Source organism: Quercus suber, unplaced genomic scaffold (assembly GCF_002906115.3).
Source record: "Quercus suber isolate HL8 unplaced genomic scaffold, Cork oak 2.0 scaffold_475, whole genome shotgun sequence".
Classification (NCBI taxonomy): domain Eukaryota; kingdom Viridiplantae; phylum Streptophyta; class Magnoliopsida; order Fagales; family Fagaceae; genus Quercus; species Quercus suber.
Genome location: NW_027069926.1, coordinates 18,183 through 44,170, shown reverse-complemented (window position 1 = coordinate 44,170; position 25,988 = coordinate 18,183). Strand labels below are relative to the sequence as shown.

At 34.6% G+C, this 25,988-nt stretch overlaps 2 protein-coding genes and 1 long non-coding RNA gene across 4 annotated transcripts; 2 read left to right on the top strand and 1 right to left on the bottom strand.

Annotated features, from left to right (window-relative positions):
- The first annotated feature begins 764 nt into the window (after window positions 1–764).
- On the top strand, window positions 765–1,958 carry LOC136063007 (uncharacterized). Its single transcript, XR_010624719.1, has 2 exons — window positions 765–1,180; window positions 1,670–1,958. It is a non-coding gene; the product is annotated as an uncharacterized LOC136063007 (long non-coding RNA).
- A 4,746-nt stretch (window positions 1,959–6,704) lies between these two features.
- LOC112011946 (uncharacterized) lies at window positions 6,705–16,792 on the top strand. Its single transcript, XM_024044294.2, has 17 exons — window positions 6,705–6,949; window positions 7,022–7,257; window positions 7,401–7,462; window positions 7,572–7,639; window positions 8,019–8,140; window positions 8,759–8,864; window positions 9,065–9,116; window positions 10,963–11,080; window positions 11,305–11,335; window positions 11,449–11,472; window positions 11,577–11,701; window positions 12,960–13,041; window positions 14,744–14,866; window positions 14,957–15,010; window positions 15,121–15,190; window positions 15,770–15,803; window positions 16,149–16,792. The coding sequence occupies exons 2-17, from the start codon at window positions 7,053–7,055 to the stop codon at window positions 16,481–16,483; spliced, it is 1,611 nt and encodes a 536-aa protein (XP_023900062.1). The 5' UTR covers window positions 6,705–6,949; window positions 7,022–7,052; the 3' UTR covers window positions 16,484–16,792.
- A 3,335-nt stretch (window positions 16,793–20,127) lies between these two features.
- LOC112012099 (bZIP transcription factor 29) lies at window positions 20,128–25,530 on the bottom strand. Of its 2 annotated transcripts, XM_024044474.2 has the most exons (5): window positions 25,295–25,529; window positions 23,834–25,096; window positions 23,617–23,749; window positions 23,382–23,466; window positions 20,128–20,718 (listed from the first exon to the last, which is right to left on the bottom strand). In XM_024044474.2, exons 2-5 carry the CDS (start codon window positions 25,063–25,065, stop codon window positions 20,465–20,467), a joined length of 1,704 nt encoding a protein of 567 aa, XP_023900242.2. In that variant the 5' UTR covers window positions 25,066–25,096; window positions 25,295–25,529; the 3' UTR covers window positions 20,128–20,464. The 2 variants fall into 2 exon arrangements, with proteins under 2 accessions (XP_023900242.2, XP_023900250.2); XM_024044482.2 differs by having other exon boundaries at window positions 23,834–25,530.
- Between the last annotated feature and the right edge of the window lie 458 nt (window positions 25,531–25,988).

The following is a 25,988-nucleotide window of genomic DNA, read 5'->3' as shown; positions in this document are numbered from 1 at the left end:
GCCCATGCATTAACCATGTATCAGCTCACTCTTAATAGGGTTTGGAACACAAATTGTATTAATGTTGATAAGGACGTGCCTCATTCAGTCCACTATACCTGCCTCTGCATGCCAGAGCACTACAATTAATAATTGAGCATTTTGTAATTATGTGAATTTGGACCTTGGAAAGTTTGACGTCGTAGGTAGTGATATGAATTACAATGCTTTTTTTTTTCCTTGAGCGAATAGAGTCATAAAGGATTTTTTTTTTTTTTTTTTTTTGAGGAATCTTTAAGAACGAGTCATGGAGGACTTTAGGACTCGTTTGTTGGAGTTTATTTTCAACTAACTTAGCTTATTTAGGTACAACAGAATTTTTATTCAGCTTAGTTTTTAAGTCCAATAAATTAATAGAAATAGACAAGCGTAGAACTTTTTATTTTTTAGAAGAAACGAGCGTAGATGTTAGAACTATCATAAATGGATTATTATGACTATTTTTTTTTTCCTTTTTGCTGAGAATGATACGCACATATATGTATAAACTTGTTTTTTTTTTTTTTTTTGATAGGATATGTATAAACTTGTTATTACGTGACTGATTTCCAACACACCAACAATGATTTTGGTGCTCTTATCAACAAAATTTTATAAAAAAAACAATGACTTTGTGCTTGCATACTTCTCAAAGTTGTGAAGTCTCCATCGGTTCACTTATTTTCCTATCAATGAAGACACCTACCCCTTATCAAATCCATTTTTTTATTCAACGATAAACGTTTTTCTTCTTAAATAATACTCCTTGTAATAGGAGTAGGATTAAAAACCCCAATCGAGGGAGTCACAAATCACAATCATTAGAAAGGGTGTGTATATATAGTCATGCCCTATATCTCCTTGTAGGTGGAGAATTATTTCAACAATCAACCATGTCGTTTAGGTACAACGGCACCATATGACTGTCCACCATTTGGGCCTCATCACGCTTAAAGGTAATTCTGGTGGAGCCCTTTGTCACATGGGGAATGCACCATTTACACAGTGAATTGATACAATGTTCCTTTCAGAATTTTTCAGCACATATTACCTCTAAAGAGAAGCAACCAAATCATAATAAGAAAGGCCATGACCCCATGGGCTTTTCATGCTTTGCCAGGTTTCTTCAAAAGGTTGCACAAGCACTGGTGTGATACACATGGTAAGCTGAAAATAGTTATTGAAAATGGTTTAATTCTTATATGGGTCTCTTAAAATGTTTGAGACTATATATATGGGCCAAAGTAAAAGGAAAAGAAACTGTGTGTGTGTCCTCGAATGATTCCATTCCAAAGTAGATGTATAGCTAGCTTTTTATTTGCGTTTTGTTTTACAGTGTCAAAACAATCATCCTGTCCAAAAACACAAATAGAGAGAAGGTGATATTGCCATCTCAATTCTGTGGTAGACATACAGGGAAAATGAATTATTGAACGTGATATATACGAAGAATCTCAGACTATTTGTGGTTTTATTCACATTCAATCATATTTATAGGGGTATGTCTATAATAGGCATATGCTTATCAAAAACGAAATGTCTATAATAGGCGTAGGCTCTGTTTTTTCTTCCGTCTACGATAACATTGTCTGTTGGGTTTCAAAAGATCTAATCCATTTGGATGGGCTGGTTTTGTGAAAAATGATCACAGCCATCAGGATGGACAGTTTTATGCATTTGTCGTTCTTTGAAGTTTGGCCCAACCTCTGACATCTGCTGTGCAAGACTGCAAGCCCTCAACCATGGGAAAGCTTTCTTGCGATCATCATATGGTGGCCCCGCATATACTTTTGGGAACCTATGTATTACTAGGGGAATTTTTATTTTGTATAACCATAATATGCAGCTTCCTTAAGGGATGTTAAATATCATTTATACATGTAATATCGCATCACGAGAGACATTGCATGTATCAATCACACGAGATATTTTCTTCTTCACCGTGCCTTCTAAGTTAATTTTAGGATCTTAGTATTATGTATAACGATCGCATGCAACCATTGTCGCACGAGTGCACAACATATGGAATACAAGGATGTATGATTCCCACTATTTTTGAGAGATTGGTTGCTTGTATACTTTTGGCTGTAATGCAAAAAGACCCTTCGGGCCTGGGTCAATTGCAAACTCTTACCCCTGAGATTTAAGAATTGCCCAATTAACCTATCTATCTTAATTTTCATTTACTATCATTAGGGCTGTCCAGCAACCCAGTGGACCCGATCCAACCGCCCGACCTGATCCGACCTATCTATCTTAATTTTCATTTACTATCATTTACGAAAAATTGTTACGTGGTGTGAATCAGACCGCATTCCTAAAAATAAGATAATTTTTAAAATAATATGTGCATAGCATATGACTTTTTTTTTTTTTTTCCAGTCAACTATAGTTAACAAAATTGAGATGGAGAAGTTAATTTGGACAGTTCTTAAATATCAAGGATGATTTATACAAAACTAATAGCACAAAAGGTTAGTATGCAATTGGCTCAAACCCCAAGGGGTTTTTTTGCATTCTGCATTTTATTTTTTATTCTTGCACATTTTGTTGTTAGATTAAAGATGGGAAGTGCTAAATTGCCGATTGTAGTTTGTGTTGTCCTATAGGTTTATCTATTTATTTATTTAAACTATGTTTGATTATGGTGAAAAGGTAATAGAAATGGTGGGAAGGAAAATGGAGAGAAAAATATGATTTTTCTAGTGTTTGGTTTAGTTGAAAAATGATAGGAAAGAAAATGGGAGTGGATGGAGTTTTCCACTGGCCCCACCATTTTTTTTAGTCATATATAAAATATAAAATTGTTGATTTTATCATTATAATGTCAACAATACATATATTTCAATTTAACAACAAGGGTATAATTGTCAAATTTTATGATGTATTATCATTTTATCTATTTTTTTTATCTTAAAAAAAAAAAAAACTAACTAACAAATATAATGGATCATCTATTTTTTATTTTCCTCCCCCCTCCCCTTTCTTTGACCCTTTTAGCTTGCGCCGCTACTATCTACTTTCCTCTCTTTCCTAACTTTGAAATACACCATAAGAAAAGTCTTGCTGGATGATGCATCCTCAATGCATGAATGGCCCATGGAATGAGGGCCACGGATGGGCCTAGTAGTGATGGATAATGAAATCGGGGTAGAGTCAACAATTTGGGGGTATGGGTTGAGCACTGTTAGGCCCATATATATGTAACATGTTTCTAATGAATAGGAGATCTCCAGACTAGCCCAAGTCTTTTGTTGACCTTAATCTGCTATTGTACTATCCAATTATTAAAAAGTTCAAGTAAATAAATTATTTTATTTTATTTTTAGGATAAAATGTCACAATTTCATTCAACCACAAAAACTGTGCAACTGGAGCAACTAGTACAAGCTAGAGGAAACACCTCCAACCGAAACCAACAATAGGGACAACAATACAAAATTTTCTGCTATATTCAAATTTGTTGTCATATCCATTTAATTCACCAAAACAGCTAAAACATAGGAAAAAAAGAAAGAAACAAATTCCTATGGAAAACAAAACATAAAAAAAAAAATACTAGGAACTAAAGCAAGACTGCCAAAATTAGCCTATACATATTCTATAGCATGAGCAGTAGCTTTTCTGGCTAGGGATGCAGGATCAAGCTTTAGAGTGCCTAGGCGAGCTTCATTCCGCTTGTTCCAAATCATCCATCTTTGGTCTACCACATCGACAAAGGATAGATTTGAGCATTGGAACATATTATTTCTCAAGCCTGTAAAGTTTCACACCTCTTCAGCATATGGGTAGCACAGCGATACATGATCTATTGACTCCTCCCCCCATTCTCACAACATTCACATCCAACATCATACAAAATTTTCCTCCCTGTCGGATTAAATTTAGCTGGCAATATATCTTTATAAGCTCACCAAATGAAAATTTTGATTTTGTTACAAACCTTAGCTGCCCATAGTAAATAAACCAATAACAAATAAACCAGTCAAACACTTTTTGTTTTTAGAAGGAACTAGTCAAACACTTAACAATACCACGTTGCCTACATTCGCAGGTCATTTGTAGATCTATCATCTCAAAATGAACTCACATATTATGCCAGTTTACTTGAATAATATCCAAAAAATGTTATATAATAGTCTCACATTTTGCTTCAACAAATTGGTTAACACGATAATATTGAGTTTTTTATTTATTTATTTTTTTATAGAGTTTTAATTTATGATGTTTATTTCTGATAATTGTGCTCTTTACCGTTAAACCAAAATACGAATTTGTTTTTTGTGTAAACGGGAATTGAATTTTAGATCTCTTATTCAACTATTATAAATTTTAAAAGTTGAATTAATTAGAACCCACAATAATATTGAGAGACTGAAACTTGAAAAGCTGAAGCCCTGCTCTTTTCCCCATATTGAACTTGTAAAAAATGTTTGACTATGCTTTCAAACATCATGGTAATAAGAGTACTCACAACAGTGGTGCTATATAGGTATATTGGTGTATTTTAGCTCCCTAGTCACAAAAAACATGCTCCAATAATGGAGCTAAATTTATATTTTTTAGCTCCACTGCTACAGTACACATCTAAAAATAGATGTGTACTATTCATGAGAGCTAAAAAAAAAAAATTCATTATTTTAATCAATCGATGATTAAAACAATACACCTCTCTCTCTCTCTCTCTCTCTCTCTCTCTCACATTTTCACTCTAATCTCATCTCTGAACATCTCTCTCAAGCTCACTCTCTCACTCTGGCCTCTCACTCTCTTAACTCTGGTCTCCCAAGCCGCCAATCAGCCTCAGACCCACGCTGCTGATTAAAGTGCTTGCTCGTGGATATTGGGTACCTGACTGGGAAATCCATGGAGCTCGCCAACCCACCCATTCTGCCAACCCAACTCGCCGACGTGATCGAAATGCTTGCTTATGGTGGGTTTTTTTTTTTTGGTTGTTGTTGCTGTGGACTGGTGGTGGTTGTGGCTATGACTAATGGTAGAGGTGGTTGTGGTTAGTGTTGTGGATGTTTTTTTTGGGTAATGGGATATATTATTTTATTGTAGTGGTTATAATATTTTATTATGATGTTTATATTATTTTATTGTGTTGAAAACTAAAATAGATCTACTGCTGCAGTATGTGTATAGGTAAAATAAATAAATTAACTTTTGATGGAGCTAAATAGCTAAATATTTAACTCCACTGCTGTGGATGCTCTAATAACTAATTAATAACACCTACTTTTATGAATATTTAAAGAAACCATTATACTTAAAAAAGAAAAAACTAAAAAACAATGCGAATGCTTGAACAGTTGAACCTGATAATATAAGCTCAAAAACAAATAACATTATCTATAGAATGCTAACAATTAACTTGTCAACTATAAAATATTATTGTGTTAGAGGCAAATTTAATATTTTTTTGAGCGAATTTTAGTTAACTCAAAAAAATATTTGATGCTTGAATATGAGATCTGAGATTCAATTGTCGCCTATACAAAAAACTGATTAGTATATTGTTCTGATAATAAAGAGTTATCTTTAAGAGTGGACGTCATAGATTGAAACTATCTTTAAAAAAAAAAAAAACTTTTGTTATTTTCATTGTTGCGCACAATTTACAGTGTATTAAGAAAGGTATTGAGTTTTATGCTATTGTTCCAAACTTTTCAATCAAGCCTCCCCGAACTCAGATTCAAGTCAAATGGTTGAAGCCCAATCCTGGTTGGGTGAAACTGAATTCTGATGGGGTAGTTGGTGGTGCACTCGGCAAGGCTGGTGGGGGTGGAATGATACGGGGCAGTAGAGGGAATTGGATTGCTGGTTTTACTAGAAAACTTGGTGTGATATCCAGCACTAAGGCGGAACTCTGGGCACTGAAGGATGGACTTTTACTAGCAAAACAACTTAATCTCCAACATATAAACATTGAACTGAATGCTGAATATATTGTTCATTTACTTTCTGACTCAAACTCTGTTAATCTGATGCTTGAACCTCTCCTAAATGATTGCAGGACCCTGATCAACTCGTTGCCTAACTGCACTTTGACCCACATATTCCGGGAAGCTAACAAATGTGCGGATATATTGGCTAAAATGGGAGCAAATCTAGATTCGGGCTTCCACATTTTGTATGAACCACTGCCTGTGGTGGTAAATGCGCTAGCTTTTGACAAAACTGAGCTGTTTTGTAATAGACTGATTATTTAATGTATTTTCAATTCTACTGTTTACCAAAAAAAAAAAAAAAGACAAGGGATGGCTTGAAAAAGTAGAAAGAAAAAAAAAAATGCAATCAGCCGATCGCTAATCATATAATTAAAAACAAATTATTCAGCAAAAATAAAATTAGAAACCTATTTTAAAATCTAAAAAAAAAAAAAATCAAACCTACGCCACTGCTTTATTATCGTCTGAGTCCAAAAAGCAAATGCCGTATCCGCAAATCGAAAGAGTTTTGACGATGACTGTACTACACTAGACTAGACTAGTGGAAGAAAAGTAGAAATTAGAAAAATCTCACGACAGCGACTCGTAAACTGATTTTTTTTTTTTTTTTTTTTTTTTGCTTAAAAAAGGCTTAAAAAGAAAGAGAAAGCGGAAAAAAAGTTAAAATTATGCCAAAACAATGCGCTACAAAAATCTAATCGGTAATACATTTTCTCTCTCTTTCTTTCCACGAAATTTATTTCCCATTTTATTAATAAAGAGCCCCTATTCTCGGAAATCCCAACCAATCCCTTTCTATTCCTTCTCTATTTTTTGTGCTCTTATCGATTTTTAGGGTTTCCTTCTTCATCTCTCTATCTCATCGCTTCCCTCCGCTTCGTCTAAAACCCTAAATTTCCACTGCTATTCTCTCTCTCCGATCTCTTCTACTAGCCGTTACCACCGTTTCCCGCCCAATTTCAACTTCATCAAAGCCAGTCAGTTCCTTTCTCTTTTTTTTTTTTGCCCTTTCTATTTTCAAAAACTGACCGTTAGATCTGCTATTTTAGGGGAACTCAAAAAAAAATTTGACCGTTGGAAATGGCTGCGGTGGAGGCGGAGAAGAAGGTTGAGGTTGAGGAGGAGCAGGAGAAGAAAGAGAAAGCCGGTGAGCTTTTGTTCTGTGGCGGCACGTGTTGGGACGCGATTGGTCGCCGCAAAGGTAGCATCGAAGGCAACTTGGTCTCTCCGACTCGCCTTCGTCCACTCCTCGGTGTCAATATCCGATTCGTCGCCACTGGTTGCGGTAACTTTCTCTGTCATTTCGTTTTTAATATTTTTTTTTATTGGTTGTAGAAATAGAATGATTCGATTTTGACTGAAATGCGATCAATTTTGGTATGTTAAGTTTTGTGTAATGATGTGATGTGATGTGATGTGGATATATAGCATCGTGTCATTGCGTGGCGTTGGATGTTGAAGGGCGTTGCTATACGTGGGGGCGCAATGAGGCATGATGATAAGACTTTTGAACTTGATTTTTATGCATACATACATATATATACATACATACGTACATGTGTGTTGTAGTACATTAAGTCATGAAGCTTTGGTGTGCAGAAAGGGCAACTTGGCCACGGAGATACACTTCAACGCGATAGGCCGACTGTAGTTTCTGAACTTCTAAAGTAAGCTACTGTTTTGTTATTGGAATGAAATCAATTTCTTGCACTGTGTTTGTTCCAATCAATTGAAGCGGGTACAGAATTGGAGTATCTAATGTAACTTGCTTATCAAAGCTTTGTCTTTTAAGATGGCAGAGAAATTCGATAGTCTAACAAAAATCTGACAGACTTTAGGTTTGCCTCCCTTGTTTACTTAACTACTCTTGTAGCAAGACTCATTGAGTGATGGTTATGATGAACGTTTGTGTACTTAACGAGGCTTGCACATTTGGAGATTGCTTTGACTGTTGTAAATTCTGGACTTAAATCACTTCGTAGAACTTTTAAGCCGCTACTTATTTATATGTTATATCATTCAAGTTGTTATGGCTTTGCCTTGAAGGTACAAAGTCACCAAAGCTGCGTCAGGGAGAAGTCATACAGTGGTGGTTACTGCAGATGGAAATTCCCTCTCTTTTGGCTGGAACAAACATGGGCAGCTGGGTTCAGGCTCCGTACGGAATGGTAGGTTCATTTTTAAGAAATTGGTTGTATGAAATTTCCAGGAGCTTGCATTTGCAATTTGGATAGCAATTTTTTTGCTAGGGCTGTCACTTTGAGGTTCTGCTTCGCTATTTGTAGATTTAATGGGTAAAATTTTACTTCATATGAGGCAGGGTGCATCGATATCTCAAAGTTTCCTATTCATGCTTATCCCCTTTGTAGCTTGTGGCAAATATATCTCATTTCATGCTGAAGTGGGGTAGTTTTAGGACAGTTTAGGAATTGCATGAAGAATTAACCCTCTACTTACTGTGTGTAAGATTATGTGATTTCAATTTAATGGTCCATGGGGAAAGTGTGATTCAGGGATGTACAATGTGCTTTTATCCAAGTTTCCCTTTGGAATTATATTGAATGCAGATTGCTGAATCCATTATTTGGGTTCACAGTTTAAAATTATTTGTCAACAAATATCATGTGATTTTAATTACAACAGGTTGTTTTTGTTGTTGTTGTTAGTTTGCCTGTGGGAAAACATGTATTCTTGTTAATGTTCTTGGGCTTGTTTCTTTATCTCCATGAGACATCATTTAGCAACTAACCATCAGCTGCTTTACATTGTTGCTTTGTCGTTTGCAGAAATTGAGTCATCTCCTGTTCGCTGTCTTGTGTCCGATGTAAAAAATACTGCTTGTGGAGCTGACTTCACTGTGTGGTTATCTTCTGTTGAAGGAGCTTCTATACTGTATGGTTTGTGGATACTTTTCTGTTTTTTGTTTTCTATATTTAAATTCTTGGTGCCTCCTGGGCATGAGGATAAATTGCTTAGCCCTTTGAGGGTGAAAAAGCCCCTAGATTACCCGGTAACTGGTTCTAGCAGGTGGGGGTTAGTTGCCCATAGGAGTTTGATTAGTTGCTGATTTGCAAAGTGTTTGTTGTTTCTAGGACCGCAGGTCTTCCACAGTATGGACAACTTGGGCATGGAACGGACAATGAGGTTTGCTATGTTTTTCTGTTTACTTTTAATACTCTTCCCTTGATCTTTTGACAACATGACACATAGTTGCTATGTGTCAGTGTTATTTGGTGATGAATGCAATTATTGCTTTAAGTCTTGGTCATAGTGGCATGGTTCCCTACATGTATTTTTACTTGTGCTCTGTTGTCTTCATATATATATTTTTGGGTTTTACTTCTTCTATGACCAAAGTTCCCAAAGACCCCCCTCCCCCTTTGGATGACTTAATTTGCACCTTTTATCCAGCATAATTAATTTTTTTAATGAATTTCCTTTGTATATTTCTTTTTTATTTATATCATAACTAATAGACTAGTGTTATTTTTTTATGTCAAACTTTCTTTGAAAAAGGAAAAGACAATCTTTCCTATTTTATCTGTGTTTTTTAGAGGTCCAAAACTGATAAAGGAAAATAAAGGTTGGAAATAAATATAATAATAAAGAAGTATGGGTTTTAAACAAAAAAGAAAAAAATATTGTTACTTCTTAAGGATATATAGAATGATCAAAGAAGCTCAAAATTCATAATGGAATAATATTCTTCTTCATGAAAATTTGTTTATAAGTAATAAAAATAATGATAAGTAAATAATAAACTCCAAAGTTTAATATTGTCTTTTAAGTTAAACATTGAAGTTTAGGTGCATATATATTCACAGTATAATTCCTGTATCAAAAATATGTAATTACATTACAATTTTAAAAATGTTACAATTTGATTATTTAATGAGCATTAACCAAAATATCACATTTCAGTTGAGTTGTATGTTATGGTTTTTTTTAGCTACTAGAAATCCTTTCAAATGAATTGTAAGTGGAATTTGACTAAAAATAAGTGCAAATTGGCTTATTCATTGTTATTAAAAAAAAAAAAAAAAAAAACCCTAAAAGATAAATGTAATATAATGAATATGTTTTTTGTGTGGAATTTCTTACATTGGCCCAGTATTCACAGGAATGGTAATTATTTGTATTGGTCTCATGTACTTGTGTATATGGGTGTGGGTGTGTATGTTTCTTATAAATTTGTCCCCCCCCCCCCCAATCACTAAGTAGCACTAAAAGTTTAATGGTTTTAAGTGGTGCATAATACCTCTCAATATCTGTATTAAAATTGAAAATCTACTGATTTTTCATTCTAAATCTTCAGGTTTTTAATAACTATTAAGCATTGGAGTGTTTGCATGTTAGAAACTTCTTATAGTTGTATTCTTTTGTTTTCACTGCATATTCTGCCTATTCCTTTGTGTAGTCATAGAAAGTAACCATTTGATCATATATTTCTTGGAAACTTTATGGAAGACATTTCTTTCTAAGAAGTATCTTGATCCCTCAAAAAGTATCAATCGTTTCTAATAGGATCTTCCATGATGTAAAAAGCTTTGATACCAGCCGAGTATCACACTATGAAGTTAATGCAACACAAAAACTTCTTAATGGAAAAAGAGGGGGGGGGGGTCGAGCTGATCCTGGATATGCTTATAATGGGCAAGATATAGGATTGTATTTAGGATATAGGCTTACAAAGAATAAATGATCCTTAGTTTTCTAATTCATCATGAATTCTCAATACAGAGCTATTAATGTACTTTAAGCTGTGATGAGGCCTTACTCCTTAGCTAAAATCACTGCCGACATTTGAAGCCTCTTAAATCTTGCATTACCTAGTCTCTGTAGCCATTACCCTGGATAAAATTGTCATAAATTTATACACAGACGCACACAGAGACATGGGGATGCACAATGTATATGGACACATGAATCCATGTAAAGTGAGACTTGCTTTCGTTTGAAGCTTGACATAATTTTTTGGATGTGCCTGCAGTACAACACTAAAGACAGCTCAGTGAGGCTTGCTTATGAAGCCCAACCACGCCCTAAAGCAATAGCTTCCCTTGCTGGGGAAACAATCGTCAAAGTTGCATGTGGAGCGAACCATACAGGTTACTAATAGCATCTGCTTCACCCCACCCCCCACCTCCTCTCCCTCCTTTTCTCCTTTTCCTCCTTTTTAACATACTGCCACCTGTTATAATGTTTGTTTTATGTAAATTCTTTAAGGCTAGTTTGTGTTCATTTTTGTGTGCACTAATACTGTAATAAAAACATCATTACTCATCAAAAAAACATTATTGTTTTATGTACTTTTCTGGTTTTGGGCATACAGTGGCGGTTGATTCAAATGGCTTTGTTTACACGTAAGTGCTTCTTCAGTCTACTTAGTGTGAAGTAGCATTACCCTTCACTTTCTTCCTGTTGATTTGGCATTATATCTATGGTTGTTGACTATTTATTGTTGAAATATGCTTAGGTGGGGCTTTGGCGGTTATGGAAGGTTGGTACTTAATATTTTGTATTGCGAATGAATTTTCTCAGACTTGATTGTTTAATGTAGTGCCTGTATCTTGTGCATGTAACTCCTTGAATGATGATTTGTAGGCTCGGACATAGGGAGCAGAAGGATGAGTGGTCCCCTCGTCGTGTTGATGTTTTTCAGAGGCACAATGTCCTACCTCCTGATGCAGTGGTATCAGCTGGGTCTGTTAACTCTGCTTGCACTGCAGGTATTTCTTATTCATTTCTGTGTTTCACTAAACTTGTTGGATGAAATCTGTTTCGGATTTCTCTATCCAAAAAAAAAAAAAAAAAAAAAACTTACTGATTTCTCTCATATTTACATTATCCTCTCAGCTGTTATCTTTTTATTAGTTGTCTGCTTGAAGATGTTCACATTTGTCATGATTTGTGAACTTAGCTTAAGGTTGATATATTTTTATGCGCATGGCATTCCTTGATTTAATGCCAACTGGGAAGTTAATAAGATGAGTTTGAACAACTTGATAATGTCTTATGTTAATATAATTAATAGAATGCAAGTTGCTCTACTACCCTGCCCTGGATCTTATTATATAAGTGCACAATTGGACAAACCAATCAAGTAGACTACCATGTATGGGATCATCATATATGATACTTGGAAGGGCTATGGAAAAATTCAATTTATGCTTAAACTGTGTTTGTCACCCACTTACCACCCCTTCTCTGATTTGCGTTTGTTTGAAACACAGCTAAACATTGTGGCTGGTCTCTTTCTTTTGGATTCAAGAATGAATTTCTGATTAACCATAAGCATGGTGATGCAGGGTTGCAGCACGTCTACATAGGGCTTTAGTTGGGCTTGCTATATCCTAAAACTAAGATGTTAAATTGTATTCTATTTATGCAATCATGTTCTTTTTTTCCTGTGATTAAAAGAAAGAAAGGACCAAAATGTTGGTTCAGCTCTTTTGGTATCCACTTGGCTTCTTGATCCACATGATTGAGGGTGGTTGAAATTACAGAAAGGACATGACTAACCGTTCAGTTTGGGCTCCTTACTTAGTTCCTTACGACTGAATTGTCTGTTTATCTATGTTACCTTATTTTTAAGCTAAATAAATATGTTATTATGACAATTAGCCAAATTGGGATTCTACCATAGGAATGTAAGGGGTGCCTGCCAATGAGCTTTAGCTTTAGCTCAAAAGTCACCTCCTTTGGACCTCTGCCCATTAGAAAGGGTGGAGGGTAAGGTCGTGGATTCAAAATCCTACTGGGTGTGTGTAAACTTCATGGATTGGATTGTGGATTTGTAAGATTCTACTTACCTTGTAAAATGAAAAAAAAGGGGGGGGGGTATGTAAATATATTCTCTGTGAAGTTTAGTAACTTTTGCGAAAAAAGGAAAAGTGTGAACCTTAGTAGTCCCTAATTTACATTTTTTGTGTTTTTGTTACAGCATTTTCCTTTTACAAATTGGTTTTGTTTGTGTTCTGCTTTTAGCTGGAGGGCAGCTGTATATGTGGGGCAAAATAAAGACCACTGGTGATGACTGGATGTATCCTAAACCTCTCATGGATTTAAGGTTCTACTCTGCCCTGTGATTTTGTTACTTTAATTAGCAATTTCTTTTTTCTTTGTTTCCTTCAGCATCTATGGTTGCTGCTGCCAGCACTTAGTCGTTTCTTTTTGGTTGTCTTTTTCTATCTATTATTCTGTTGTAAGTGTTACATATCTTTTGCTTTCCTTCTCCTATTTTCTTGGTTATATTGTGCTTTACGTTATTGAGGCTTTTAGAGCACTTAGGCTCTGTTTGGTTCCACTGATTACTCTGGCACTGGTTTACCTGCTTTTCTTATCATGTTCATCATGAGTCCTATTCTTCGCTCCTTTTCTTAATTGTCACTTCTTTGCTTTATGCTTTTTGTCTATTTAATTAAGTTGTGGTGGCATATTGATGTTGGTTCTGGCATATTTAATTATAAGCCTCCACAGTTGAATGGGTAGGAGCTTCTGTAGGTTCTATTCACCCTCTCCTCATCAGCGGGAAAAGGGTGATGCAACTACAATACTCTTGTACACTGCAGAAACTTTTCTGCGTGCCTCAAAATGTTTTTAAATAACATGATCTCTTTTTTTCCTTGTTTTCTGTGAAATCGCCCACAGCTTCTCTAGAAGTTGTGGGCGCTTTTTCATGGTATTTGACCTATTACAACCTTGTAACTTTTCTATCTTAACTTCCTGAGTAATGGTTCGAAATTTCTCTCTGTCCTGTAATAAATGATGTCTCTTGTGGGAAAAGAAAGGGTCAAAGGAAAGAATTTGACCCCTTTACATCAATACATTTTGCATGTTTTGGAGGCGCGTATTCATAAACGACACTTTTGGAAGTATGGGATAAGGGGAGAAAATTTAAGTGAAACCTTTTGACACAACATACATTAAGGGGGCAAGAAAGTGGAATTAGGACACATAATGGGGCAGGCAGTAATAGGTCAGCATGAAGATGGATCTCAAACTCAGGCTTGTATTACCATGCATATGAGACTTTACAACAAGGACTTTAGGTTTCTCTCTTGAATTCTGGGACTTCAATTTCCTTCACACCCCACCAACCCCCGCACTCCCACAACCCCCCCCCCCACAAAAAACACAAATTTCTGTTGGTAAGAGTTTTCAATCAAAAGACCTACATCATCTCAACCAAGACATTTGGCTTAGTATGGACAAGGAAGCAATGCAGAATCAAGCTATGGTACTTTTTCAATACAATGAATGTTGCAACATCCCTATTTTAACTTGATAATTGTTTTTTGAGCTGATAATTTCTTCCCAAGGCTTATTTAGGAAATTGGCTTGCCTTTATCACAGACCTTGGAATTGTTGATGCTTTAATGCTGCTGACCTGCTCTTGAAGTACATCAGAGACTGGTTGCTGGCTCAATGCTGGATGATTTCCCTTTTGCTGTTTTCTTTCTGTATATAAAATTGTCCTCTCCTGCCAGAATCATGTACTTGGCCTCCAACCTGGTTCTTCACTATCTCCCACTCACCCTTCAGAATTTGTATTGCCTTCAGTTTTACAAGTGTCCCTGGCTAATTGCTTTAGTTGCCGGTTTAGAGCCAATGCCATGTTTGGTATTATAATTTTCTTATATCTGTCTTCAAAGCATATAGCTCTTCTAAGTTACTGAAGGGAAAATTTATTTTGACTGAGTTATTCTTATTAGGTTTCTTTGCTACTCTGCATATTGCTTAGATAATTTTCCTTGTCTGGATTTTTACAGTGGTTGGAACATACGTTGCATGGATTCAGGTAGTATGCACCATTTTGTCGGTGCTGATTCCTCCTGCATAAGTTGGGGCCATGCACAATATGGAGAGCTAGGATTTGGCCCTACTGGGCAGAAGTATGTGTTTATCACTTTGGATAATGATATTTTTTTAAGGATTCCATACTTTCTCTTTAAATTTTGTCTGTTTTTGTTTCTGTTCCTTAGATCGTCTGCAACACCAAAAAAGGTAGATATTCTTGAGGGCATGCATGTCATCAGGTAGGTATTTATTTACTTATTTATCATATTTATTTATTTATTATGTTTTTATTCTTGCATGCATGTGACAATGGATTTTTTTTTTTTTTTAACCCCCTCCTCTCTAATAGTGTTGCATGTGGTTCTGGCCTTTCCATGGTGATTGTTGATAGAACAAATGCTGGTGATCGACTTGATCAAGTGAGTATTCAAAACAACTTTACAATCCTGTATTGGAATTTTAAAGTGCTCTTTGTATTTATGGTCTTGCTACAAATGTATGTTTTGATTGTAATGCACGTTCACTCTTCTACAGTTCAGCCTCAATATCTCTAGTGACTTTTGAGTACTTTAAAAAAAATTTATATATCCACTGAGCCTTGGCTCAAATGGCACTTACTTCTCAGAGTTGTGGGTGGAGGATGAGGATGAGGATGAAGAAATTAGTTGTGGGTTCAACTAATAAAAGAAAATCCTCATAGTTGAGGATGATAAATGTTGCCCAAAGGAATTTCTTTGACATTTAGGTTTTCAGAGTTGAATAATTGTTGGAGAGACATGCCTGGTAGTGTTTTGTGATTATAAAGATTCTGATGCGGTCTTTGCTTGGAAAAATTAGCTGGATGAAATATGAATATTCTTAATCTTAAATCTTGATATGTGTTATCTTGCATTGATCTACTTTTATCTTCTTCATATGTTAGCTGCTTCTTTTTTGTTATATTCTTTCAATAACACAGGCACAGCAATTATTAACTACTGATTTTTTTTTCTCCCCAGCTTGATGTATATGATGGCAAAGGTTCTGGTGAAGGTATGCTGATGTAGAGGTTTTTAATATTTGGTCTGAATTATACTTATCAAATTATATATATGGTCTGAATTACCGTTGGAAGATTTCATCATGTACATGTTTCGGACAGAAGTAATATTTACTTGAGGCTAGGGACACTCTGACAATTTTTGAAGAAGTGGGTAGTGCTTTTATTTGCGGCTTTTTAAGGGTGACATTTCTACCTGGTCTCCTCCTGTGCCAAGCCTGAAAGATCTGACCTAAACTTGGCTGTCAAGAGAACACAAATCATTTTGTAATCCTGTTTTCAGCTTAGCATTGAAGCTGTGTGATTCTAAACTGGTTACTGAACTACTCTTTCTGCAGGGAGTGAGGAGCCTGAGAGCAAAACTGTTGCCAAGCAAACTACTAAAAAGGGTGCTGCTAAAGCTTCTAATAACTCCAAGAAGAGGAAGAAGTCTAAAGATTCATCCGACTCTGAAGATGAGGAGAGTGATGATGATGACAGTGAAAATGGTGAAGAACAGTCCAATGGGCAGGCGGAAAAGAAAAGTCAAGGTGGGAAGGGTTCTAATAGAGGTCAAGGTAAGGGTGCCGCTAAACCAGTGCGTGGACGGGGGCGCCCTCCTTCGGCAAACAAAAGCTCACAGCCACCACCTCAAGTGAAAACTGGTAAAAGAGGAAGGCCCCGTAAGTCATAAGCTGCATATTCTCTTCAAGTGGAAATTTTGTCTCTCTTTGTGGAGAGGTGTACTTTATAATCCATTGGCTACTGTATTTGCAGTTCTTTTAATTGTTTTAAATTCTTCTTTTTTATTTTTTAACTCTTCATCTCACTAAAATGCGCTTGCGTAATTGATGAAAAACAATTCTTCTGTACTAACATTTCAATTTGAGGTCCTGGCAAATTTAGAGAATGTTAGGGGTAGCTTCTACCATGTTCTTAACTTTGAATGAGATTCTCATTTGTTTCTATTTAAAGAATGATTGGTATTTCACCCTTTCTTTTATTCCTTTTGTTCCCTCTAACCCAATTGATTTCATGTATTATTAGTTGGAAAGAAGGTACATGTAAACATTCGATTGCAAAGAGGAAGGCCCCCGATTGATAATGTATTTTTTGTTGGAAAGAAGGTAAATGTAAACGTTGGAATTGAGGAAGGCCCCCTTAAGTCATAAGTTGCATGTTCTCTTCAAGTGGAAATTCTCTCTTTGCGGAGTGGTGTACTCTATAATCCATTGGCTACTGTATTTGCAGTTCTTTTAATTGTTTTAAACTCTTCTTTTCTCTCTCATTTTTTTAACTCTTCATCTCAGTAAAATGTGATTGCGTAATTGATGAAAACAATTCTTCTGTAGTAACATTTCATTTTGAGGTCCTGGAAAATTAGAAAATGCTAGTGGCATCGTTTACGATCTTATTTTGAAGATTGTCTTTGGTTTCTATTAAGAGAATGATATCAAATTATTTCCTGTGGTATTTAACCCTTTATTTTATTCCTTTTGTTCCCTCCAACCCAATTGATTTTATGGATTATGAGTTGGAAAGAAGGTACTTGTATGCATTGTATTGAAAATGTGTATGTCATTTTGATTTTCTCTATCTCATTTAAATATTATTTATTTATTCTTATTTTAACAACTATATTTTTTAACGAGAAGTGTTATGTCCATAACATTTTACGCAATACTTTCACAACAAAATTTATGTGAAAAGTTGTTACTAGTGTGTGAGTATGTTCTTTTAGATTTTCTCTATATCATTTAAATATTATTTCTTCATTCATTATTTATTTATTTTTTAATTATAATTTAATCTTTTTTTAACAACTATATTTTTAAATGTCTACAACATTTTACGCAATACTTTCACAACAAAATTTTGGAAAGTTACTAGTTTAATTTGAACTCACCACTAAAATTATTTTTTTACTCGCAATATTAACTAATAACAATATGTTATTAAAATTTATTGTGAAAATATTGTGTAGTATTTTTCAATTAGGATTTTTTATTTTTTATTATTTTCTTCTTCTCTTCATTTCATTTTCATCCATATGTTTCATTTCTTTTTTTTCTCCTCCACACAAGTGTCTAGTGTCTTATCTCTATCCCCCATTTATTTTTTTTTTCTCCTTAAGAACATTCTAGCAACCTCACATGAGAGAGAGAGAGAGAGAGAGAGAGAGAGAGAGAGAGAGAGAGAGAGAGAGAGAGAGAGCCAGTGGAGATCAACGTTTACCATGCAGCACTACCACGTCCACCGCCCCACCGTCGCTCGTCCTCCTCCCCACCACCAAGCTGGGTCAGATAGGCTTGTTCTTTTTTTCTTTTTTTTCATATTTGCTTGTTCTGATTCAACTTTATTGTAAGAATTGGATTTTGTTTTGTGTTTTGTGTCTGGATTATGTGAGAGATTTTTTTAGAGTGAAGCAAAGAGATTGAAACAAAGATGAGAGGAGAGAGAAAGAATTGTTTTTTATTAAGTTGTTTAAATTTTTTAAGAAAAAAAATTCATTTGGAGTTGCTACAGTGTTCTCTATATTAAGAGAACTATTATAGCAACTTCAAAAAAAAATTGGAAAAGTTTTATGTTTAAAAAACCTGTTGGAGTGTGAACAGTCAGCTTTTTTCTCCAAAAAATAGAGATGGAGCATCTGTTAGAGATGCTCTTACTTCTTAGTAATGGAGAGAAGAGACCGAGGTGTAAGATTCTTTCATGTATTAGTCTCTTGCTCTCTCCTAGAACTTATGGCAACAAAATTATAAAAATATTAATTTGGAGCAATATGGTGGCATTTTTTAATAGGTGAAATTTTATGCTTAACAAATTAATATAATTTTAGAAAGCATTTTTAAGAAATGGAAAAAAAAAAATCGAATTTGTAGACTGTTCATCTCCTCTCAACTCTATCATCCATTGGAATAAAGTTTTTCACCAAACTAGTTTAGAGAGAAACTTTTCAAACTTCTCATATATTTTTTTTTTTTTTTGTGAATTTTGAAAATCTAACCGTTGAATTACATGTACCTTATGTACTTAACGTGCATATCAATTTTCGTTCAAATCAGATGTAATTTACTATTTGATCAATAAACTTATTTTTTATACATAATTTTATATCACAAAAATTTTAAATTTTAACATTTGTTTGATAACATAGCAATTGATCTTTCATCTTGAAATTTTGCAAACATGAAATATATAATAAGGACATATAATTCAATAGTTAAATTTTTAAAATTCACACTCAATTTAAAGATATATGAGGAGGAAAGTTGGAAAGTTGGGCTTCTAAACTTTTGTTAAACAGAGTTGAGATTTATCAAGTAGGATAACGCAATAGTCTTTTGTTGATCCTTGTAAAAATGGGTTCTGTAAGTTCAATCAATGCCAATAGCCTTTTGCTGCATCCTTATCCTTCTTCAGTATTCGCTCAAATCTTCAGCCAAAAAAATGTATTCGCTCAAATCCCTCAATAGGTTGTCTCTGACAAATGCAGTCCTTCGGTGAAAACCCAACAAATCCAACATGACCAAGTTGAAAATTACGCTTGATTTCTTTATCCAAACAAGGGAAGCTCAAAATATTACCTTGCCTCAATTTTACACCGACGGTGAAAGTAAAGAGGACGTGGACAGTCGCCAAAATTGGAATTTTTTTTTTTTACCTTCTAGTTTTGGTATTTAAATGTTTTAAAAATTTTAATTAATTTTTTTAATCATTAAAACTCAATCCAGTATTTTAATAGTTGATGTGGCACTATAAAATATCATATAAAAATGTCACCTTTTTGCTTCGTTAGCCTAGCCACAAACAAGAAAATTAACAGAATTAGATTGAGGGACCAATAGCACGCCTTTTTCAAACTTTATTTATGTAGTAAAAAGTAAAATCTCTCATTTGAAACTTTTAAGTTTTAAGGACTATTCATTTAACATAAGGGGGAAAATAAAAGTCAACATGTAACTCAAGAACCACAATGTATTTTGGTAAACTGGATTGCATTCAACCACTTTTTTTTTTTTAGTAAAATATTCCCCCTTCTTTCTACTTTTTATTTTTATTTTTAAATCCACCCTACTTGAATTGAATAATTCTTCTTCACTAGTACACCAACGGCTCTCCGTAAATGATCAACCAATTTCAAGCAATTGAGCGGTGTGCCTAATCTTTTCATCAAAGTCATGTTTTTTTCTTTTATATGTAATATACTAATATTATTCAAAGTACAATGAAGACAGATAGTTTTTTTTGGAACGAAAAAAACAAACAAACAACAACAACAACAAATACTGTTAGAAGGAGCTTGTGGCAAACAAAACTTAAAAGATATCATCCATGGATAACAAATCCAACATGCAGCCATATAATACCCACGAAAATGAAATATGAGTATCAATATGTAGCCAAAACCAAAACTATAGATTGTTAATAATGTCAGAAAAGAACTTTTCTTGGCTGTAGCTCAGAAGAAAGAACTAAACATAGAGTTTAGCTCAAATTCTAAATACATCTCATAGCCAACCAGATATTTAAAAAAATGACTAAGTTGAATAAAATAAATAATTCTATATTGATAGATTTCAAGAAGCTTATATACGATTGCACACTACCTGTATTTCAAAATAAGTTAAAAGAAACCATGCAGTTTTGATTGACGCGCGGTTGGATGGCCAGCCTACTGGTTTGTCTCTTGCTCACCCGTATCACAATTCTGCTGCTGGGGCTGCAGTTGTGCCTGCTGTTGCAGTAGATGTTGTTGCTCCCGCGACAAATGGTAAAGCTGCCTGGGCTGGGCGTGCTGCAACTGAAACATCTGTTGATTAATGGAAAGCTGCTGGGCCATGAGGTTCGCCAAGTAGCCTTCACCACCACACTCTGTTGCAGCCAGCCTTAAACGCTGGACTTCTGTGGTCAAGGTCTCATTCAAAGCTGCACATCAAGAGCCAAAACAGGCAAATTTATTAACCCAAACACAGCCACACCGCCAGCAAGAACTTAATATACCATAATCAAATATGAAAAGATGATATTAAACCACACCATAAAATTCTTATGATGAGAGAATGAAATTTAAAAAGTATATATCAAAAAATGAAGGATTAGCGATGAACTGATCCAGTGCAGGTTTAATGACTTGCATCAAAACCCCCAACCATCATAAAAGGCCACAAACTTGCTTGAGATATCCATGCTTGAGACAAAGATTCACACAATGATACAAACTAGCAAGGTAAGATGGGGATAACTGCAAATCTCAAGGAATGAACAAATTAAAAAGCCGCTATTATTTGTGAATATTTTCTCCTTGGGCTTCATTTCTTTAAATGGATAAATCTTACTAAAATTTCCCACAACAATATCTCTATGGATATTTTATTAGACTTCTAATTTACCTCTCTTTTTGGTGGAAAGAGGGAGGGGTTGCGGAATTTATCCCTTCAAAAAGTTTCAACAGGTGTGGAAACATTTTGTTAATACAGCATACAGAAGCAATAAAAATTCTCAATAAATTCACAATCCAACCCTTTACGACGTGGGAGATGTAAAAAATACATACTGTGTTTTTTTTTAGACAACATAGCAACATCAATTAAAAAAGAGCATGCCTATGCATTTTTTTTATTATAAATGCCTATGCATGCTTTTATTGACGCTAAGGGCTTGTTTGGTAGGAGGATTTTTGTTTTTGTTTTTGTTTTCAAAACAGTATGAAAACAATTTTCAAAAAATAGAAATTGAAACTAGTTTTCAAATACTCCCTTCGTTCCAGTTTGTTTATCATCTACTCCATTTTGGGATGTTCTAAAATATTGTCCTGTTTTTAAAATTTAAAGTCATTAATTTACTAATGTTCCTATTATGCCCCTACTTTATTTTCAAAACCATTTGAAAAGAAAATCAACAAATATTTAAAAAATCAATATTGATTAAAAAGATAAACTAGAATTTGTATTTGAAGTAATCCAAAATTGTTTGGAGCCAATACCCAATAGTTTTTGTATTGTGGGAGTTGTAGATTTTTCAAATTTGATTAAGAGGATAAGTTACAATTTGTGCTGTGTAATTTCAAAAATGCTAATACTAATAACGAGCCGATTTTTGTGTATGTAATTTCAGATTTAATATTCCTATTTTTTAATAAATTTATTTAAGGGTAGTTTTGGAAACTTATACATTTTTTAAGGCAGACAAAATAATAAATGATATTCCCTTAAAAAGTTTGATTTTTGAAACAGGACAAATAAATTGGGACGGAGGGAGTAATAATTTTTACATTATACATGTTTGGCTCCCACTTTTAAGAACAATTTTCAAAATACTAAAAACAAAAAATAAATGTTTGGGAGACCAATTCTATGTATTTTTGAAAAATTTACAAAAAGATTCGTTTAGAATCTGTAGATTACTTTATATATATATATATATATATATGGATAAAGATAAGAGAATAGAGCTCGTGTACTTTTTATTTATCTATAATGATAAGTTTTAAATTTGAAGTGTGAGAATTTTTTTGTGATAAAGATAGGCTCCTTAATTTAAGGAATAGAAGAATTTGGACAAATTTGTGGGATTTATTGTTTTCAAGTTATTTACAACTATGTCATTTAAAACATTTTCTGTATCTTGAAAACATCTTCTCAACTATTTTCAAAATCATGTTCTGAATAAGAAAAATTGAATACAATTTTCTGAAAAATTTATTTAGAGAATATCAATCAAACAATATATTCAAGTGTGGGACCCACTATTTTTTGGATTGCAAAGCAAAAAAACTATATTTAAATACTTTTACCAAACAGGCCCTAATTAAGACATTAAAGAGTCTTTGGGATTTGATTTCTCAATATCACATTTACTAACAGGAATTTTATTCCTTTTCCTTACCAGTTTTTTTATAAGTACCAAAAGACCTTGAGATAATCGTAAACATTGAAGTTCCCCCCTCCCCCCCCCCTTCATACATAAGATTTACAATAACAAAATGAAGCAACTATATTCTAGTTTGTCCATGTTCATTCAAAGATACATGAATTATGTTTACCAATTGAATATGTCAACAAGTTCATATCCTACGAGAAGGGATTGATCAATGCAAAGAGAACTATCAAATAACAATACAGCTTTAATATAGCCAAAAGGGGGAAAAGGTACAGGAAACAAGTACTTTGGCAAAGTTAGAAGTTTTCATATACTAAAGTGGTAATGGGACGAACTGGTAAAGTGAAATGAGTAGCTAGAGTCAAGTAGGTGGACTTTTGTAAAAGAGGATGGGCTAGCATTTTTCAGCTGTATAAAAATTGAAGGGGGTGAGTTAAAATATCAACGATTTAAACTAGCTGGAAATACAACACTTGAAAACCAGGAGACAGGTTTTGAAAAAAAGTTTCTTAAACAGTCCATGCTTACATTTGGAGTAGTTGACTTTAAAAAAAAAAAATTGACTGATAAGTAATTTTCATATGAAAACATCTTCAAGAAATCAGAGTGGACATGGTGGAAGTAATTCTTTTGATAAGAATGTATATGGTGCAATCAATCAAGGTTGGTTCTGACTAATACATAAGAAGCAGAAGAAAAAGTAAACACACCATCTTTGAGTTTGGACTCCTGTTCCATGGCCTGAAGGCGAAATTTCAACTCCTTGTTCTCACTCTGAAGTGCAATAGACTCTCTCTGGATACAAGTATAGAAAACAAAATCAATAAAATATCATGAATATAAATAAAAATTAAAAATTAAAAATTAAAAAAGAAGAAGAAGAAAAAAAATCATATAAGATTAATTAATAGTTGTTATCATAAACTCATCATACTAGATACCGACCTGTAACTTTGTAACCTCTGCAGACAATGTAGTGTTCTCTGTCTCTAGAATTTGTGCCTTGTGCTCTAAGTCTGCAGTGTGCCGTGTCTTCCGCTCCTTAGAACGAGCAGCTGATTGACGATTGGCCAAAATCCTGGATGAGTAGATCACTAATAAGCAAATCAACTCAATGAAACATATATTGACTAGAATACACCAAAAAGGGGAAAAAGCAAACCTCTTGGCACGTTTGGGGTCTGATAGTGCAATCTCAGTCAGTTTTGCATTTTCCTTGATCTTTTGCAACTCAGCATCACTAAACTCAACATTTCCAAGCTCCATGCTGAACTTACTTAAGTTCCCATCAATTGCATTGCTAGGCAAGTGTTGACCCACCCCAGTTCCTATAGGCGGAAACTTTAGTGATTCATCATCAAAATTCAAACTTTCCATATAACTATCCATTGAAACACTTCTATAGTGTCGAACAGTAGGTGTCGTTTCTCCACCAGCAATTCTCTTTCCTTCCCTCTTCTCATTAGGAAAACCAGAACTTAACCCTTGCAAACTGTTTGGGTAGCCATTTATCCGACTTTCCACTTCATTATCACTGCTATCACATCCATTTGTCCTCGAGCCACTGGCTCTGCTATCCAAATCCTTTTCCTCAGTACCAGATGAGTTCATTTTATCTATGTTTTCAAAGTTCATGTATACATTAATCAAGTCATCTGAAATTTCCCCCTCTGATTTCCCTTCACCTGTCCCATCAGCAATGTTATTGCCATCCCTATCCCTTTTCAATTCCGCTTTCATCACCAACGTGGCTGGCTTTTCCGCTCCCGAATTCTCTCTCCCAGAAACTGACCGTTCCAAAACTCCCCGACTCCCACTGGACATCAATTGTGGTGAAGCTTGAATCATGGCTGAGAATCCTAACGGAAGATTATCACTATTAGAACGGCGGTGTCCACCTTTACGAGGTGGAAGGCCCTCACCAACCCGAAACGCATTACCTCCATTTCCACCATGAGGCTGGGCATGAGAATTAACAACACTTTCTTCCATAGACACATCAGTCATAATCGGATCTGAGAGAGAGCTCATAGAGGGCAAAGGGCTCAAAGGGGGCAAACTATCAAGCATGAAAAATGAAGGTTGAGATAAAGACCTAGTATGGGAAGGCCCCGGGCTCAAATTCTGTGAACCCGGCTGCCTAGAAGCTGGTCTGGACCCCGTAAACTGTGAATACTGCATCGAATTAGCAGTGTTATTGGGGTGTGAGGGTGGTATACCAGGTCTCTTATTACTGTTCTCACTAGTAGGACTCAAATTTTGTGGCAGTTGACGCATAGGCACACCCTTCTGAAGGGTATTGAAATTTTGCACATCAAATTGATTCTTTGGCTTCAAACCAAATGTAGATTGAAGCCCTTGCATACCAGCCCCATTTTCATTAGTGCCACCCATCTCCCTCTAATACTAAACCTTCAATCAAATCCTAAAAACAAAAACAAAAAACAAAAACCCTAAGTACTGTTCTATATATATAGTAATCAAACCTCTAAAACCCAAACTAGAATCAAAGTCTACTAATTGACTAAAACCCAATAATCTAAAAAACTAAAAGAACTGAAAAAAAAGAAAAACATACAGATATTGAGGAATACATGATCATAATCATAGTCATAGACCCTACCTCGTACAGTGAAATAGCAACTCACAGACCTCAGTGAACGGCAAAGACAAAAGTGTTATCAGCCACCAAGTTTATCAACCAAGTGTGGCGGTGATATCCACGAAATAGGTTAGAGGCTTGGTTTTGGAAAAGTTTTCAGAATCAGAATTGCCGCAAAGAGTATAGTATAGAAAACTTATATATATATATATATATATATATTTATTTGGGTCTTTGTCTTTTTCTTTATATTTCTTTCACTCTTTTCGGACAATATGTAAGAGCTTGGATGACTTATGACTATATATGTTTTCGGTCTACGTTAAATCCGCGTGGATATAACGAGATTTTGATTTCTTTTACGCGATCGTGTCGATTACGGTGTTTTTTTTTTTTTTTTTGTCTATCTCACGCCTTTATCTCCGCCATTTATCGTGGGGCAATAAAAGATTCATTAAAGATAAAAAAGATAGTATATGAAAAATGAATGACAAAATAGTATTTCTTATTATTATTATTACTTTTTTATAGGATTATTATTTTATTACTTTGAAACTATGCTTTTGAATTACCATAGCCGGCGTAAGTCGGTGGATTCTTTTTTTGGTAATTAAAGCGTTCAGACGGCCAGCTAGATAAAGATAGGGAGGGTTTTTAGGGTGGGCTTGTTTGTATTAGGGTTTAAAAATTTTCAAACTTCAGTTTTATTGATCTT